Source organism: Hemiscyllium ocellatum, chromosome 2, assembly GCF_020745735.1.
Source record: "Hemiscyllium ocellatum isolate sHemOce1 chromosome 2, sHemOce1.pat.X.cur, whole genome shotgun sequence".
Lineage (NCBI taxonomy): Eukaryota > Metazoa > Chordata > Chondrichthyes > Orectolobiformes > Hemiscylliidae > Hemiscyllium > Hemiscyllium ocellatum.
The window spans coordinates 67,209,889-67,228,788 of NC_083402.1; the positions used below are offsets into that span (position 1 = coordinate 67,209,889).

Below are 18,900 nucleotides of genomic sequence, written 5' to 3' on the forward strand. Positions count from 1 at the left end.
TTATTCTAAGTTCTCTCTACTATGTTAATTTTCTTTTCAGTGTGAACAGTCTCATCTAATGAGGGAGCATGAAGAAACTCAGGAAAGGGCAACTCTGCGCTATGAAGAACGTATCACTGAGCTTCACAGTATAATTGCAGAATTAAATAAGAAAATTGACAGGCTTCAGGGAACAACAATAAGGTGAGGTGCGCATTTTGAATACAGTGTAAAATACATGAATGTTGTCAAATTTCATCTTGTATTGAGGCTGAGTTTATTGTTTGCTTCTGCTGAGATTGCTCATGGATTATTCACGTTCTGGGTGTTTGATGCTTTGAAAGTAAAGCTTTGTTATTTCTGGTACCTGGATTCTGAGATGTTAACTTTTTTTTTAACCCCATTCCTCTTAGCTTAGATTACTTACAGTGTGGAAACAGGCCCTTCGGCCCAACAAGTCCACACCGACCCTCTGAAGAGCAACCCACCCAGACCCATCCCTCTACATTGACCCCTTCACCTAACATTACGGGCAATTTAGCATGGCCAATTCACCTAACGTGCACGTTTTTGGACTGTGGGAGAAAACCGGAGCACCCGGAGGAAACCCACGCAGCAGGATATACGGCTGTATGTTGAGTTTATGAATTGTGTTCTTATATAGCTAGGCAAGGTTTTTTGACTTACTGGTAGACCAGTACCTTGGGTAAAGTCTGGATATCATTGATTCCACTGCCAAATGTTCATGTAGTCGCTCATTACATCATGTTCGCAAATAACATTGCCCGCAGGGAATCAAGGCCCTGTAAAGTATTCAAGTTGTGCAGGATAAAATCCTCAGTTCTGTCAGATTTCATGAACCCTTGTGTTAATCATGGCAACACTATTTGACATAAAAATTGAAGAAAGGTTAAAGCACTGGAAGAAGCTATTTGGTCAGTTGTCTGTGCTGGAAAGGCTTAGCAAGTCTGACAACATCGGTGGACAGAAATCAGAGTTCATGATTCGGGTTGAGTGTCCCTTCCTTAGACACCAAGATATTTTGATTGTTAAAGATCAAGGACTGTTATTATTTTACTGGAAGAAAGAAACAAGGTAATTATGCTTGAAAACAATGGCAGTGGGGTCTAAATTTTCAATGAATAGATTGAGTCTCCCAAAGTCAGTAAAATGAAGGTACTTGTTATCAGCAGATGTGCTTCAAACTAAGCATTTTCTTTAAGGATAAAAGGGAGTTGGGATAAATGATAGCTAACTAACCTTACACCAAACTTAGTTTCTTGTTGCCACGGGGAAGAGAAAGCCAAGTTTGAGATCAAATTATAGAGATGCTGAACTCAGTGAATATCGCAGTCAGGCAGTAATTTCTGTGTAGTCAGCAGAAACCGAAAGCTCTTTGACTTTGAGAGTTATCGGAGCTGGATTCAGGAAGGCAGTCTGTAAATGAGAGATGCATCTTGTAGCTACCTAAAGATCCTGGAAGATTTGACTTGACATGGCTGGAGAAAAGAATTATCTAGCAGGCTTTACTGGTGGTGGATTTAAGTCTCCAAAAAGTGAGGAAGGCATCTGCAGACTTGCTCAAAGTTAGAATTTGGCAAAAAGCTGGTTGAGAAACCTGTGTGAAGTTGGCAAAACCTGCGGATTGTTTCTGAAAAGGACTATAGTTCTATGAAGTGTTGTGTGGGTGATGAGTATTAAAGGGGAAAAATCTCTCTGAATTTTGTGACGATGCTCTCCTTTAACAAGGTTATGTTGCCCTTGGTTTTTTTTTCAAAAGGGGAGTCATAAAGGTGAAGGTTTTGTTATGACTGGAAATATCTACTTGGGAAAGCTTTTAAGTCTTTCTTTTAAAACACTTGTACAATGAAACAGGAGTGACCAGTTCTCTCTATTCAGGGTTTGATGTTAGCAAGCTGTTTTGTCTTGCAGCTGCTGGTCAAGTTTTAGCTGGGAACCCAGCGAAGCTGGGACCCAAAGAAGCAGTTCCATGCCACCTCTCTATACATCTCTCCTGCAAGAACCTGTCTTCGATTTTACCTTTTTTTTTGCCAAGTGGGTTTTTATGGGTATGTTGCAAGTATTTAGAAATGCATCATTAAGTTGTGTTTTCCTGATGGTTGGGATTTCAAATAGTTATGTTATTCTAAATTCAGTTTTCTTTTGTTCATGTGCAAATAAATTCTGTTCTGTTTAAAACTGAGTGGTTGGGCCAACTGCAATACTCCTGGAATATTCACTTAACACAACTGGAAAAGTTAGGGTCTGGGTTGCCTTGAAATGTTTTGAGGGGGTCTGGCCTGGTCCATAACAATTTTCCCATGTTTTTACTAAATGTAATTTTTGAGAGGAAGGATTTTATCCATAGCCCTGGCAACTTTTCCTTATGCAATGAAAGGGACCTAAATGGCAACTTTTTCATATAGAGGATGATACGTGTATGGAATAAGTTGCCAGAGGAAGTGCAGGAGACTGGTATAATTAGAACATTTTAAAAGGTATCTGGATGGGTATATGATTAGGAAGTGTTCAAATGCTGGGCCAAATGCTGGCAAATGGGACTAGAAATTGAAGGTATCTGGTTGGCATTGACGAGTTGGACCGAAGGGTCTTTTTCTGTGCTGTACGTCTCTATGACTCTAATTCTGCACTATACTTCATGTTAATTATGCAACCAACTGTGTAACACTGTTCTTGTACAGTATTTGCACTCAGCAGTGCTTACTGGGGACAGGCATTCATGCTGTGGCAACCATGCTTAAACCCCAGTTGCTCCACGTTTCAAACACTGCATGTGAAGAACTGCCATTCTTGGTGTGATGCTGGGCAATTCCAAATTACATGAATGTGAGCGAGGCAAGTTGGTGCTTTGTAAAAAGGGACCCGGAGGTCCTAAGGGATGGCATGATGCGAAAGAGGGCAATCCTCTTTCTTTGGACTGCCAGGGGAGACCAGATGCTGCCTGCCTGGTTTGAAGTAGCCATCCAAATCAGTGTGGTGTTCATAAAAACATGCAATGATGTTGTAAGAAGGCTAAAGACCTTCTGCATCCCACAAAGGTAATTGCTTACTGCTACTTCGCACTCATTCTAGCTCTACTACTTCACCCATCTCCCATCAAAGCTCATGATCTACAATTTTCATAATTGCATGCAGTATCTTCCCTTGATGGTTCTCTCAACAGAATTACCCAAAAGCAAAATTACTAGCCCTACCTGCCTTTTGCCTTTCTATTCACTCACTTGGGTCACCTCTCCTAACCTTTCTTGATTTATTTCTGTGCAGCTCCTCGATTGATGTATTTGTAATCCCTGGGCTGGATGCACTAGACTGGTAGGACTGATTTGTGGCCAAACCATGGACTGACATTGGATGAAGCCCTTGATGATTCTCCATAGTCCCTCTTTACTTGGCTAAGGACTACACTCCTTAGGCTTTCAGATATGGCTCTTCGTTGAAGCCTAATATTATATGTTTGCTTTGTAAGTTGCCAGCACGCTGTAGGTTTGACCATGAGTTAGCATGGTGTGACATATGTCCACTTCCTTCATTATTCAGTTAGCAAGCAAGACAGGCTGCCCTGTCTTCTAACTATGCAAAAAGGCAAGGCAAAACAGTGACGCTTGAGCATTGAAGTAAGCGTAAGTATTAAAAGTCCAATAAAATGAGGCGGTGAGCTCTGAGGTGTGACTGGCTCTGACGTAATCAAAAAGAGCTCTTGCTGCTTACTAGTGAGCTGTTGAAACCTTTATGGGCAAATTTTATTTTCTCAACCTTACGAATCTCTTCATTTTCACCATATTCTGCCAACTTCCTTTCCTTTGCCAATGTCATTTCAAGACTGGAAAAATTCCACCTAAAGTCTTAAGTTGGTAGTGTTTTTTTAGCCAATTGTTATGGTAATTGCTTTATAATGTGAAATCTTACTACTATTCTTCCAGTCAGTAGCGAAAAATTGGAATCTTATTTTTAAAATTATTGATCTCAGTGGAAATTTTAACTAAAGATTCATGCACAGAAACTTCCTTGCAGCATACTCCAACCAGAACTCAAAAATATAAAAATAAACTTTAGGACTTCTCATTGGTTGGACATTTTGCAAGATCCCACACACTCCAGTTTCTTTTATGATTATTCGTGAAGAATACATTTACATCTTTGTGTTGTGCTTTACATTTGTACTAAATTTAGTCAACATTTTTCTGTCTACTTAACTTTTACCCTCCTCACTGTAATTTCTGTGCTGGTTCTTCCATTTCAATTGCACTTCCTAATTTTAAGCCACTTGTATGTATGAATGTACATTTCTGCAGCAAACTTATTTCAACCCATATTGGGCAGGGGTCACGGGTGGGTTGATCCTTTTGCGAAAGGTAGGCTTGATTGTGGGCTGAAGTGTTTTGTTCTGACCATACCTGCATTCCCACTGCAATTGCAAAGCCAGTTTAGGTTCCTGCCCACCAATCAGGCAGTCAATTTGGTCAGCCAGTGTTTGCAACAGACTATTAAAGTGCAATTACGAATTAGCAGGGCATTCAAATCCCCAGTTTCAGATTTCTCCTGGATTCTTCTTGATAACATTGTGGCCTGAAAGTCATTTCCAAAGATTAGAACCCATGATGCTCCACCCAAGTTCTGGAGCATCTCAATCGATGCTTCTTTCTTTTCTCATAAAAACCGTGTGCTGAGGAGACACAAAGTCTGGTAGCATCTATAGGGAAGAAACTGTTAACATTTTAAGTTTGGTGAGTCTTTGTTGGAACTGGGATTTATGCTGATGATTAGGTGTGGTTGGGGAGGTGGTATTGGAATCTAGCACAGAGAGAGTGTGCCCAGAGTGAGTGAAAAGGGATAGGATGAACAAATAGATTGCTCTTGATCAAGAGAGAAATAATAGCTAGGTGATGTGCTGACAAGAAGTGTAAATGTTTGAAAATAGGTTGGCTAAGCAGAAGGAATCAAGTGTTATTTTGTCCAGCTTGTGTTACGCATTGGAGCACCGTAGTAGGCCTGAGACTGAGATTTTGGCATGGTAAGTGTGTTGCCACGGTAGGCAATTGGAAGCTTGTGATTTTTTTTGGCTCAAGTACATGTGTTTGGCGAAAATTGGTTGCCTGGTCTGTGTTTCCTCTCCCCAGTGTAGAGGATTGTGAGCTTTTAATACAATAGACTAGATTGAATGAAGTGCAGGTAAATCAATGTTGCACCTAGAACATGTGTCTGGTATCTAGAATAGTGTGGAGTTAAATGGGCAAGTGTTACACCTTCTGAGATTGCATGGGAATGGTCTGGAAATGTGGGAAGGTTTTGGAAGAAGAGGAAGAATGGAACCGGAAAGAAATGGCCATGAAAAATGCTGACAAGGGAGGGGAGAGAAAGATGCCTGATAGTAGTGTTCTGCTGGCGATGGCAGAAATGCCAGCTTATGATCATTTGAATGTGGCGAATGATGGGTAAAAAGTGAGGCCCTATCATTGTTTTGGGAGTCGACAGAGAGGGTGAGGGCAGAAATGCAGGAAATTGATTGGACGTGACTGAGGGCCCTGGTAAATGCGAAGGTGGGGAAATCATCTGTTGAGGAAAAGATTAACATTTCTCTGGCCCTCGTGCAAAAGGTGGTATTATCAGAACAGATGTGACAGAGATGAAGAAACTGGGAGCACAGGGTGGAGTCCTTACAGGAAGCAGGGTATGAGGGTATATAGTCAAGGTAACTGTGGCAGTTGGTAGATTTATAATGGATATCTGTGGTCAGCATATCCCTAGAATTGGAAATGACCAGGTGAAGATGAGAGCAGGATGGAAATTGGAAGCAAAGTACAGCAAATGCTTTACTAACCAGCGCCTATGAGACTAGGTATTGGTCGATCAAATATTTTATGCAATCTGTGTAAAAACACACACTAAGAAATAGAAACATAAAGCAGTGATGTGTATACCCCCTGCATTACATTATTTACAGCACAAATCATAAAACTTTGCCTTAAATAAAACTCACTGATAGAGAGCTTTCTCACTTACACCCTCAACTGACTACTTGGAGATCAATAGTACAGTAAACGTCTAGAAGTTGAGGTACATAATTTTTGCCGATTTATCATAAGGTACCAGTTGAAACAAAGTTTGCTGTAGATAGTTTTTTGTCCAATTCCAAACAAAAGACGCAAGAAGCACCCATTATGTCTTTGATGTACCAGATAAAGAGTTGAGTAGGGATCCAAGTACGTATGGAATAAGGGATGTTCCATATCATCCACAAAGAGAGAGACATAGCTGTGGGCCATGCACATGCCTGTAGCTGCATCTTACTGAAGAAAGTGAGAGAAGCTAAAAGAGACGCTCTTCAAAATGAGGGCAAGCTCAACCAGACCGAGGAGGTTTGTGGTTTACCACCTCCCTTCCTCACTATCCAAAGCCCAGATACATTCCAGGGGAAGCAACAACTTACCTGCACTTCATTCAATCTAGTCTATTGTATTTGCTGTTCACCATATCTCCTCTACGTTGGGGAGATTAAATGTAGAATTGGTGACCTCTTCGTCAAACATGTACACTCTGTCCATAAAATGACCCTGAACTACTTCTTGCCTGCTCTGGCAAAATGCTAACATGTTCCCATGTCAACATTTCTGTCTCATGTCTACTACAATGCTCCAGCAAAGCTCAGCACAAGCTGAAGGAACAACATCTCATTTTCCAGCCAGGTATCTTATAGCCTTCAGGATTCAACATTGAGTTTAACTAACTATTATCACTGTCTCGGCTGATCATCTGCATCTCTTTGTTTGCCTGTTCCTGTCTTTTTTTCTCACTCTTTCTGGCTGTTGACTCCGTCCGCTTGATTCTTCTGCCCCTATCCAACCACATACTAACCCCAAATCATCATCCACTCTTTTTCCAGATGTCTTCAGGTCTGATGAAAGGTCACTGAACACTCAGTATTCCTGATGAAGAGCTTATGCTCAATGTTGACTGACCTGCTCCTCGGATGATGCCTGACCAGCTGTGCTTTTCCAGCACCACACTTTTTGACTCACAATATTAACTGTTTTCTCAGTGCAGATGCTTTTGTTTCTCCAGCACAATGTTTTTGTTTCAGATTTCCAGCATCCACAGTTCTGTGTTTATTCCACTTGATTCACCAATTGGGCACTAACATAACTTTGCTAATGACAAATAATTTTCTGCCCTTGCTTATCATGAAGGATTGTCATAAATCTCCCACATTTTTGAATTTGGTTAATAATTTTTCATGTAGAATGTATAAGGTCAGAGGTCGAGGGTAGTAAAAAGCCTTTTGGCCCATCGAGTCTGCACTGGTCAAGAACAATCACCTCACTATTCCATTCCCATTTTCCAACACTTCACCCATCGCCTTGTATACCTTGACATTGCAAGTGTACATCTAAATCTATCTTAAATGTTATGAGGGATTCTGCGTCTGCCACCCTTGTAGGCAGTAATTGCAGATACCCATTACCCCGGGTTGAAAACATTTTTCCTGTCATTCCCTGTAAACCTGTCCTACTTTGAATCCTTAAATGGTCTTCGATCATTAATCTCTCCACCAAGGGAAAAGATTTATTTTTATCTACCATGTCTATGCCCCTTTATAATTTTATGCATCTCAATCATGAGCCCCCCCCCCCCCCCCCCCTTAGTCTTTTATGTTCTGAGGAAAGCAACCCCAGTTTATCTAATCTCTCTTCATATTCTAAAATTCTCCAGTTTCGGCAGCATCCTCGTCAATGTCCCTGCATCCCCTCCATTGTAATCACGCCTTTCTTATAAAGTTGATTCCTGAACTGCCCGCAATACTCTAGCTGTTCCCTAACCATCATTTCATACATTTCCAGCATCACCTCCCCACTTGGCGAATAAAGGCAAGAATCCATTTGCCTTCTGAGCCACTTTACTTAACTGTCCTGTTACATTAAGGGATTAGTGGGCATGCCCACCTCGATTCCTCTGTTCCTTGGTGCTTCCCAGGGTCCTCCAGTGTACCATGTATTCCTTTGCCTTGTTTGTCCTGTCCAAATACTGCACCTATCTGAATTGAATTCCCTAATGCATTTAATTGGAAGCGCATCACATCATGGGGTTTTCTACAATCGTGGGGTGCCATTTGGTTTGAGGTATCGAAGAAATTTGGCAGGTTAGGATTTTCTCCGAATGATTGATCCATAATTATTATTTTGTTGGTAATCAAATATTCTTGATGGTCCGTTACAGAAGTTAATTTGTTGTAGGCTTTGTCTTACTGTTTGCTCCTGTTATGTTGTTCATAAACTATTGGCATCTCCAAATGCCCAATACTTAACACTTTCAAAATAGTTGTCAGTATTTCACAAGTTTCTTTCCTAGTTTCAGACTGATGCAATAAATACCAGCTACTTCTTCAGACTGTAAGACATGCATGCAGAACTAGGCCATCAAGTCTGCTGCATTCCTGCTGGAGGGCTCTGGCCCGAAACGTCAATTTTCCTGCTTGGATGCTGCCTGAACTGTTTTGCTTTTCCAACAACACCACTCAACTCTGATCTCTAGCATCTGCAGTCCTCTCTGTCTCCCATTAAGACTGCTCTGCCAGTCAGTGTGATCCTGGGTGATCTACAATCCTCAGTCATTCCCACAGACAGCTCCAGGTCAATTAGTGGAGTGTGGGTCATTGGGAAAATGTTAGTTTATATAATGGATATAATAGCAGAGTATTTACATACATAGTATAATTGGGGCAGAACCAGAACAGGTACATGAAAGTGAAATCATGCCTGACAATTTTGTTTGAAATCTTTGATGTAATAAGTAGAGATATAATGTGTTTATTTCCAGAAAGAATTTTATTAAGTACCACTCATTCAACTACTTAATAAGATAAGAGCACATGATGCTGGAAGCACTATATTAGCATGGATAGAGGATTGACTAGCCAATGGAAGACAGAATTGGACTAAGGAGACGGGAACCTGTAATTAGTGGTGTAACATAGGAATCAGTGCGTGAGCCACAATTGTTTAAAGTATATAGAGGCATCGAGTCAGAGACGTACAGCATGAAAACAGACCCTTCAGACTTATTCGTCCATGCTGACCAAATATCCTAAATTAATCTAGTCCCATTTGCCAGCCCTTGGCCAAATACCTCTAAACCTTTCCTGCTCAGATTAGCAACTTGTGAATAAAATATATATAAAAAATATGATTGCAGATGACAAAAATAGGTGGGAAGACAAGTGGTGAAGATGACACCAAGAGCATGAAGAGGGATATAGGCAGGTTGAGTGGGTGAAAATTTGGCAAATGGAATATCATGTGGGAAAACAAGATGCTTTGCACTTTTGCAGAAATAATGCAAAAGATGAATATCATTTAAAATGAGAAAGACAGCAGATAAACTGGCAGCACAGAACAATTTGGGAGTCCTTATGCATGAATCACAAAAAGCTAAACTTCAAGTTAACAAGTAATAGAGAAAGTCTACAGAATGTTGGTCTTTATTTTAGAAGGAATGGAGTATAAATATCGTGAAATGCTCCAAAATAATGAACAGTAAGAACACTTGTGTGACTTGACAGCAAAAACACCTTCAGATATGGAATAAACTGTCAGTGCAGTACAAGGCTGTGTTGGAAAGCAGTAACAGCTGAGGTGGCAAGGAAATAGCCTTATGAATGATGGTGCTTGGGAGAACGAAAGGTGAGAGGAGTGGTAGCTAGAATCTCATGATATACAGTAGCTGACCACCCTTCAAAGTGAGCAAGCACTGGTCAGACTGAGAAAGGAGACGGAACAGTGACTGCCTCAGCCGTAATCCATGAGGATTGTTTATAGGATCAGTGATACATGTCCAATTTTGTTCACCATATTCCTTTAAATAACCGATTACAATAATGTGTGCGTGTAATTTATAAATGTTTGAGATTGATTTGTTCAGTAAAAACATCAAACACAATTTGGATGGTAGCAAGAAGAATTCGTTTAAAACTAAATTGCATGTGAGCCAGCTGAATGGCAGAGATTATGAACCAATTTGCAAATGAGCCAGTGGAACACTGAAAATATGTCCAGCATTACTGTTTATATTGCTCATAATGTGAAAGGCAACCCACAAGCACTGAGGTAAGTATTGTAATCCAGTTATGTATGTAATGGATTTATGTAAATGCTTCCCAGGAGTAACCAAAGTCTATTTAACCTCTAGAGCGGGGAAACTTCTTAAAACAACTGTTTGGGACAAAATCAGTAGTCACTTGGGTAATAATGATTAATGAAGGATATCTAGTATGGATTTGTTTGGGGAAAAATATGTTTCACTAATTTCCTTGGGAAGTTTGAGCTAAGAGGGATAGATAAGGGTAATGATGTTGCTGTCGTTTTATGAAAAAGGATTTTATGTAAGGCTGTAACACAGACTTTGGAAAGAGGAGAGTAGAAACTCTATACTGAACTGGCTGAGTAAAAACAAACAGTAGTGATGAACAGTGTTTTTCAGACTCGTGTAATGTTTTTAGGTGGGCTTCCCAGTGAATAGTAGTAGAATTACTGTCTTGCACAATGTGGGATGCATAATCTGGACTTGGAGGTTTTCCTACCTGTGTTTAATTTTGAAGTCAGGCCTGAACCACTGGATAGACCAAGACGACTTTCTTGAATCCACCACCCGGCCAAAACGGGAATGATATCCTGTGCTGCTGGCACTGATCTAATTGTGCTGAAGATTGTTCAGTTGAGTGAGCCAAGCAACCACTGGAGGGATGTGCCCTCCTGTGCAGTTAGCATTTGGGGTTCTGATGACCTGATGCACAGTTATACAAGCAGGAAGGATGGAATGCATAAGCTCTAAAATTGAACCAATGAGCTAGAATTTGGTGAAACTTCAAACCTTGGAAGTTTTCCTCGTAAAGCCTTGCCTATTTATTAATTTGTAAAGTTTCTAAAATGCATATGGTTAAGTGCATAAATTTGTTCTTTTATGGTTACTAAAATGTGCACTTTGAGTTATTGTGTTTTCTGTTCAGAAGTATTAGTTTTTTGTTGATTTTGGAAGTAAGAAGTTATTGAAGTTCTGAGAAGTTAGCTAAAAAACCTCAAGTACAACTACCTCTATATTTATGCAGCACTAAAAGGTCTGTTTCTTCTACAGAGAAGATGATGAATGTTCAGAGCTGCGTTCAGAACTTAGCCACAGCCATCAGGAGGCAAATGATGATGCTCAAAGTATAGATCAGGATCAAACTTCTGCCTCTGTGCCCGAGAACCAGTCAATGATGGTCTCTGCAGACATAGGTATGATATTGATTCTAGACATTGCTAAATTTCACTTATTGTGTACACTTTCAGATTTAACAGCAATCAATTCCCCTACCTGCTTAAGAGATTTAATATTTTGGTCCCTTTCATACTGAAGAATTGTACAAAATGCACAATTTCCAGCATGCATAAAGAACAAATTGGTTTAATTGCATTATTCTATTAATGTGATAGATGTGATTCTTTGATAATGAGTGCATAAAGTCAGGAATGAAAGATTGGTTGAGCGGTAAGTTATTTTTAGAGTTGTGAATTACTCCATAAATTGTACACTGACGTATAACAACAGATTATAGTGTATTCCACGTTGGATGAGCAAAACTTCGTATCCTAACCATTGTCAACACTTATGTTTGCACCTGAGCAACAGTGCCACCACTCTGCTGAAATTCGTTCTTGTCACTTTTAGACTCAATCACTCTGTTGCACTCCTGTCTTCCACAACAATCTGTCTATGATCTGTTCTGCAGTAAGTCGCATTTGCCCATTACCGACCCACATTGCCCCCTGTCCAAACAATATTAAATTTGAATGGCTCATCATGTCAAATTCCTTGATGGCCGCGCTGCATCTATTTTTGCAAGTGTTTCTGTCTTTTCATAGCTCCTCCTTTGCTCTGATTTTTTTTTTCTCTAAACTCCTCTTTACCTCAGTAATGTGGATCATTTCGGTGGCAAAAGCTTCCTCATGAAAGTGCAAACCCACTGGAAATCTCTCAACCATGAGTGAAAATGTAGTTAAGAACCACCATTTCATCATTTCTCCTGAAGTCCACCCAGTCTACTCTTGCCGTCGTTGCTTTAGCATAAGAAAAATGAACTCTAAAATGGGTAGATTTTAAAATTAAGCCAAAGCAAATTACTGAGATGCTGTATGTTTGATTTGGATAAATGTCATGTATTGCTTTTGGTAAAACAAACATGGGTAGGACTTTCGCAGTTAATGGTTGGGCCCTGTTGTATTGAACAGAGACACCTAGGAGTTCACTTACAGAATTCTTTGAAAATTGTATCACAGGTAGATGGGTTAAGAAGATGGTTAGCACACTCGCCTTCATTGCTCAAACCACTGAGTATGTGTGTTGAGGTCTCATAGAGGTTATATAGATGTAGAGGATTTTCATGAGGCCACTTTTGGAGTAATGTGTATAGTTCTAGTCACCAGGATTTAGAAAGGATGTTATTAAATTGGAGAAGGTCCAGAAAAGATATACCAGAATGTTGCTGGGAATGGAAGGATGGAGCTGTAGGAAGAGGTTGGATAGATTGGGACTTTTGTCACGAGAACATAGGAGGTTGAAGGGTAACCTTACAAAGGTTATAGAATCATGAGTGGCATATATAAGGTGAGTAGCAAAGGTCTTTTCCCCAGTGGCATATCTTTAAGGTGAGAGGATAAAGATTTAAAAAGGACCTGTGGGGCATTTTTTTTTTACACAGGATGGTTCATATGTTCATAAGATATAGGAGCAGAATTAGGCCATCCAGGAGCAGAATAGACCAGAATTTGGCCCATTGAGTCTGCTGTGCCATTCGATCAGGGCTGATATGCTCCTCACCCGCATTTTCCTGCCTTCTCTCCATATTCCTTTAACCCATTACCAATTAAAAATCTGTTAACTTCTCCTTATATTTACTCACTATCCAAGCATCCACTGCATTTAGGTTAGTGAATTCCACAGATTCACAGCCCTTTGGGAGAAGTAGTTTCTCCTTGACTCTGTTTTAAATTTGTTACCCCTTATCGTAAGACCTCTCTCGTCCTAGAACGCATCTGCTCCATATCTTATCCATACCTTTTAGTTATCTTGATTACCTCAATTTGATCTCCCCTCATTCTTCTAAATTCTGGAGAGTATTGGCCTAAACTGTTCAATCTCTCTATGACAAACCCCTCATCTCTGGGATCCATCTAGTAAACCTCCTCTGAATTTCCTCCAATGTCACTAATAAATCTTTCCTCAAATAAGCAGACCAAAACTCTGCATAATACTCCAGGCGTGGTTTCACCAATCCTTGTTTAGTTGCAACAATACTTCCTTAGCTTGATAATCTGTTCCTTTCACTATAAAAGCCAACATTCCATTCACTTTGTTCATTATCTGCAGTACCTGCATGCTAGTTTTTTGTGACTTGTGAATGAGGACACCCCGATCCCTCTGCACTGGAGCACCTTGAATTCTCTGCCCATTTAGATAATGGATTGCCTTTTTTTTTCAAACAAAATGCATGACCTCACACTTATCCACTTTAAACTCCTTCTGCCATATTTTGGCCCACTCTCCTAACTTATCCATAGCCATTTGTAAGGTTCTTCCTCATTGCAATTTACCGTCCCACCTGTTTTTGTGTTGTCCGCAAATTTGGCTATAGATCCTTCTATCCCTGTATTGTTAATGTAGATTGTAAATAGCTGAGGTCCAAGAACTGAACCCTTTGGCACCCCACTTGTTACATCTTGCCATCCAAGAAAAAAACCATTTATCCTGACACTGTCTTCTGTCCATCTATCCAAGCTAATTAATCACCCCAATCTCACATGATTCAACCTTGTGAACTAATCTTTTGTGAGGCACCTTGTGAAATGCCTTCCAGAAATCCAGATATATTACATCTAGAAATCACCATTATCCACTTTGCTTGTTGCATCTTTGAAGAACTCTAGCAAATTAGTCAAGCGAGATTTGTCCTTCATAAAACCATGCTGACTCTGATGACAGTGTATTGACTTTCCAGATGTCCTGATATTGCTTTCTTGATAATTGAATTTAACAGTTTTCCAACTAACTAGTCTGTATTTCCCCATATTTTGCTTCCTTTTTGAATAAGGGCTTTATATTAGCATTTTTCCAATCCACTGGAACCTTTCTCGTGTCCAGGTAATTTTGGAATATTGTAACCATTGGATCCACTCCCTTCCCTTTCCTTTTAATACTGTATGATGTAGGCCATCAGGCCCAGGGGACTTGTCTGCCCTCAATCATAATAGTTTACTGAGTACCTTTTCCTTATCAATGTTGATTGTTCTAAGTTCTACCCTTTCTATCGCCTTTGACTTGCCTGTTCCAAAAGGAACGGTGCTATTGTCCTCTATTGTGAAAACTGAGGCATAGTATTGATTTAGCATCTGTGCCATTTCAGTGTTCCTCACTATTACCTGTCTGGTTTCATCTTCCAAGATGGAATGAACTTTTAGAGGAAGTGGTAGATGCAGGTACAGGTACAGCATGTAAAAGACATTTGGATAGGAACATGAATAGGGAAATATGGAGGGATATGGGCCAAATGCATGTAAGTTAAACTAATTTACTTTGGTAAACTTGATAGGCGTTGACTAGTTGGACCAAAGCACCTGCTCCCATGCTGTTTGACTATGACTCTGACTCTACTGTGAATACTTAAAATCTGCAATAAAAACAAAATTGTTCCAACCCTCATAGGTGAGACTGTATCTATTCTGATGAAAGGGCATTAACATAAAATGTTAACCTTTTCTTTCTTTGCACTTTTTGCGATGGCAGGTGAAAATGGGTTGGTTGGGGGTGTGGACCTGACAAGGGAGTTACGGAGGGAATGGTCTCTCTGAAACACAGAGCTGGGAAGGGAAATATATCTCTGGTGAGATCTGTTTGTAGGTGGTGGAAGATGATGTGGTGTATCTCGAGGTCGATGGGGTGGAAGGTAAGGACTAGGGGTGTTATGTTCTTGTTGCGATTCTTTGAACACTGCCTGATTTGAGTGTTTTCATAATTTTCTGTTTGTACTAAAGGTTCTCAATTTGCTGTATGGTCTATTATAACATTAAGACATAAGCACAGATGCAAGATAGAGTGGAAAACAGAAGAGATAAATGATAAAAATAATGATGCAAGGCAAAAGAAAACTAATTGCAAAATCAAAGTAAAGATGCTTGCAGGCAAGGTCTAAAAGGAAACCAGGAGAGCCATCATACTCAGTTGCCTTCTTAAAAGCAAACTGACAATGGCAAGACCTGTGCCCATACCTCCCCATGCTTTCGTCCAAGGTCCCAAAGGATCCTTTCACATCCAACAGAAATTTACCTGTACTTCCAACTATGTCATGAGATCCGTTGCATCTGATGTAGTCTCCTCTACATTGGGGAGACAGGATACCAACTTGCAGATAGTTTCGGAGAACCTCTCTGGGACACACGCATCAACCAACCCCATTGTCCTGTGGCTGAACACTTTAACTGCTCCTCTCACTCCGCCAAGGACATGCAGGTCCTGGGCTGCCTCCATTGCAAAACCCTAACCAACCGACGCCTGGAGGAAAAACGCCTCATGTTCCACTTTGGGACCCTCCAACTGCACAAGATTAATATGGATTTCACCAGTTGCCCATTTGCCCCCCCCACCTTATCCCAAACCCTATCCAATTTGGCACCACCCTCTTGACCGGTCCTATCTATCTATATTCCTTCCCATCTATCTGCTCCACCTTCCTCTCTGACCTATCACTTTCACCCCCACCTTCATCTACCTAGTGCATTCCCTGCTACCTCCTCCCATTTATCTCTCAACCCCCTTGGCCACAAGCCTCATTCCTGATGAAGGGCTTATGCCTGAAACATTGACTCTGCTACTCCTCAAAGCTCTCTAACTGGCTGTGCTTTTCTTGGATATTAGCAAAGTTAAGAGCTGAAAAGGCTCATGCCGAAACGTCGATTCTCCTGCTCCTTGGATGCTGCCTGATCTGCTGCGCTTTTCCAGCAACACATTTTCAGCTCTGATCTCCAGCATCTGCAGTCCTCACTTTCTCCTATTAGCAAAGTTAAACAAAGCAAATTGGCCCCAGCTTGTACAAAGTGCTATATAGTTCGATATCTACAGTGGTTGAGTATAGGATACATGTTGAAAAAAACAGTTTGTAGTCAGGTCTTGATTATCATTTGCATTTTATCTTTGAGTAATAAGTTAGCAGCCCCCTGGTTCTGGAACATTCCCTGTAATACGTTCGGTAAGCCGCGGGTAGCTGAAACAGCAGAAGCAGGCTCCATGGAATACAGTGATCTGAAAATCTGGAGTGGAGTGTGACAGCTGGGGGACTGGAAGATCCGGAACAGAGCGGTATGGCCAGCAGACTGGAAAGCCGGACAAGAGTGCAAAGGACAGGCACAGTGACTCATAAATGTTGATCTGTAACTGTGACTTATACATAAGATATATAGAAAATACAAGATTTGTTGGCCACAAGTAAGGGGTCTACTTATACATGAGACCGAATTGCACATGTGTATATATCGTAGTTTACATGAAATTCTATCGTTTTAAGCTATCAGCAGTAATCATGAACTGAACACTTATGCTTTTTTTGATGTTAGATAACTGTAGTGACCTCAACTCAGAGCTCCAGAGGGTATTGACTGGGCTGGAGAATGTAGTTTGTGGAAGGAAGAAGAGCAGTTGCAGTCTTTCAGTGGCAGAAGTGGACAGACACATTGAACAACTAACAACTGCCAGTGAGCACTGTGACCTGGCTATAAAGGTAATTATTAACTTGATTCAACAATATTTTGGCCAGGAATTTCATTTTGCCTACTTTCATGTCACTATTTGAAATGTTTGTTTTGCATCAGACAACACCTATGCGGTCTGTGGCTTAACTCATATACCACACTGAGGCATTGAGACAGCTCCTCATGTTTGATCACACATGGTCTTGCTGCTATTGCTATGTGATATACTTAAAAAAAAAAATCTGTCTTGCCTCTGTAGTACCGTACATAAATATTTGGGCATGTAAACTTGCCTGGTAAGTATCCTTGTGATGGTTCTGTAATTATGCCAAAGATCCATCTTCTGGATGCGCAGCAAACATTCCATTCTCAGCCAGTACTATGAAAAGAAAATTGATTGGTCATTTAGTCCCAATGGCTAATATAACAAAAACAATCTCATAAAATCACTGACACAAATTTCTGTATGTAATGGGGTTATTCTACCACAAAAGCTTTGAGAACTTCGTGAAAATTGTAATAAAGTACTGAGTTTTTTTTAATAGAATATTTTCAAAGGTTAGCTGAGAGTTTTGAGCTAGGCTAGATTCACGGTATATATTTTTCTGTCCATTCATAGATTAATATAGGAATTATTCATTGTCCGCTTGACTTTGTGGCAATACCTTTCTACTGTACATCAGTTGAGCAAAACCAGCTTTGAGCAAATATTGAGCTTTGTCTTATCCAGCAATTATCTCCTTATTCTTTTAAGTAGACAGAAGGGATTGTTTATTATATCACACTTAAGGGCAAAAATGACATTGTTGAAATTAGTATTTACCTATTACATACGTTGAAATATTCCAATGACTAAATGGGAGCAAGCTAAAAGCAATTTAACTTCTTAGAAGCAGGAACAATATGGATTGATTAGCAAGAAATAGACTGATAACAGCAACCAACCAAGTAAAATGATAAAATTTTGATGTTTATCTGGCAATTTGATCTCCCTTTCATGTCTTGAGTGTACAGAACAAACCATTCCTACATGGGTATGGAAGGTAAGGGTGATGTTTGAAGTGTTTGCTTTATGTCAAACACCTGTGCACTCTAGTGTACCTTGTAGACCACACTAGGCATTGAGACAGCTCCTCACATTGATCCCACGTGGTCTTGGTGTTCTTGGTATGCGATATCATTTTTTATAAAAAACCCTCTTGCCTCTATAGTACCATTCATAAATATCTGGGCATGTAAATTTTGTTAGTGTGTATCCCTGTGATGGTTCTGTAATTATGCTAAAGATCCATCTTCTGGATGTGCAGCAAACATGCCTTTATCAGCCAGTACTATGAAAAGGAAATTGATTGATTGGTCATTCAGTCCCATTGGCTAATACAACAAAAACAATCTCAAACACAATGAGACAAATTTCTGCATGCAAGGAGTTTATTCTGCCACAACAGTTTTGAGAATTTTGTGAAAAATGTAATAAATATTGAGTTTTTTTAAGTAGAATGTTTTCAGAAGTTAGCTGGAGTTTTGGGTAGGCTAGATTCATGGTATATATTTTTCTGTCTGTTCATAGATTAATATTGGAATTATTCACTGCTTGACTTTCTAGCAGTATCTTCCCTTCGCCCCAGGGCCTGAGGATGTAACCTTTACTGACATCTGTGCCTTCATAAGGTACCAATGATTCGCCAGAAATATTGTCCTTTTTCTGATTGAGTTAAACTGATCTGCAGATGGGTTTGAAAGATCCATTGAAGGAGATCTCTCCTGGTCAGCTTTGATCCTGATCCACCGAATAAATTTGGTTTTGACCTAGTTACTTGAAAAAAATTTGCAAACAATAAAACTGCCACACAATAATAATGAAGTACATTTCATTTGCACTTATTTAACATTATTAACAGACTGTGGAGGAGATTGAGGGAGTATTGGGGCGTGGCTTCTATCCGACCCTTGCTGAAGAGAGATCTCGATGGGAGAAGGAGTTAGCAGCTCTTCGGGAAGAAAACGAAAGCCTCACGGCAATGCTGTGTAGCAAAGAGGATGACCTAAACAGGACAAAGGCCACAATGAATGCTATTCGTGAAGAAAGGGACCGTTTGCGAAGGAGGGTAAGTATATCTGCTCTGCAACAAGA

General features: G+C 40.2%; 1 protein-coding gene across 2 annotated transcripts in view; it reads left to right on the forward strand.

The window, feature by feature from the left end:
• Nucleotides 1-18,900, forward strand: part of mcc (MCC regulator of WNT signaling pathway) — a 161,603-nt gene that overhangs the window by 80,260 nt on the left and 62,443 nt on the right. For both annotated transcript variants that reach the window (XM_060837473.1, XM_060837481.1), the window contains 4 exons: nt 41-183; nt 11,122-11,264; nt 16,632-16,795; nt 18,668-18,874. In XM_060837473.1, coding sequence (XP_060693456.1) covers nt 41-183; nt 11,122-11,264; nt 16,632-16,795; nt 18,668-18,874 — 657 coding nt within the window. The remainder of the gene's footprint in view (nt 1-40; nt 184-11,121; nt 11,265-16,631; nt 16,796-18,667; nt 18,875-18,900) is intronic.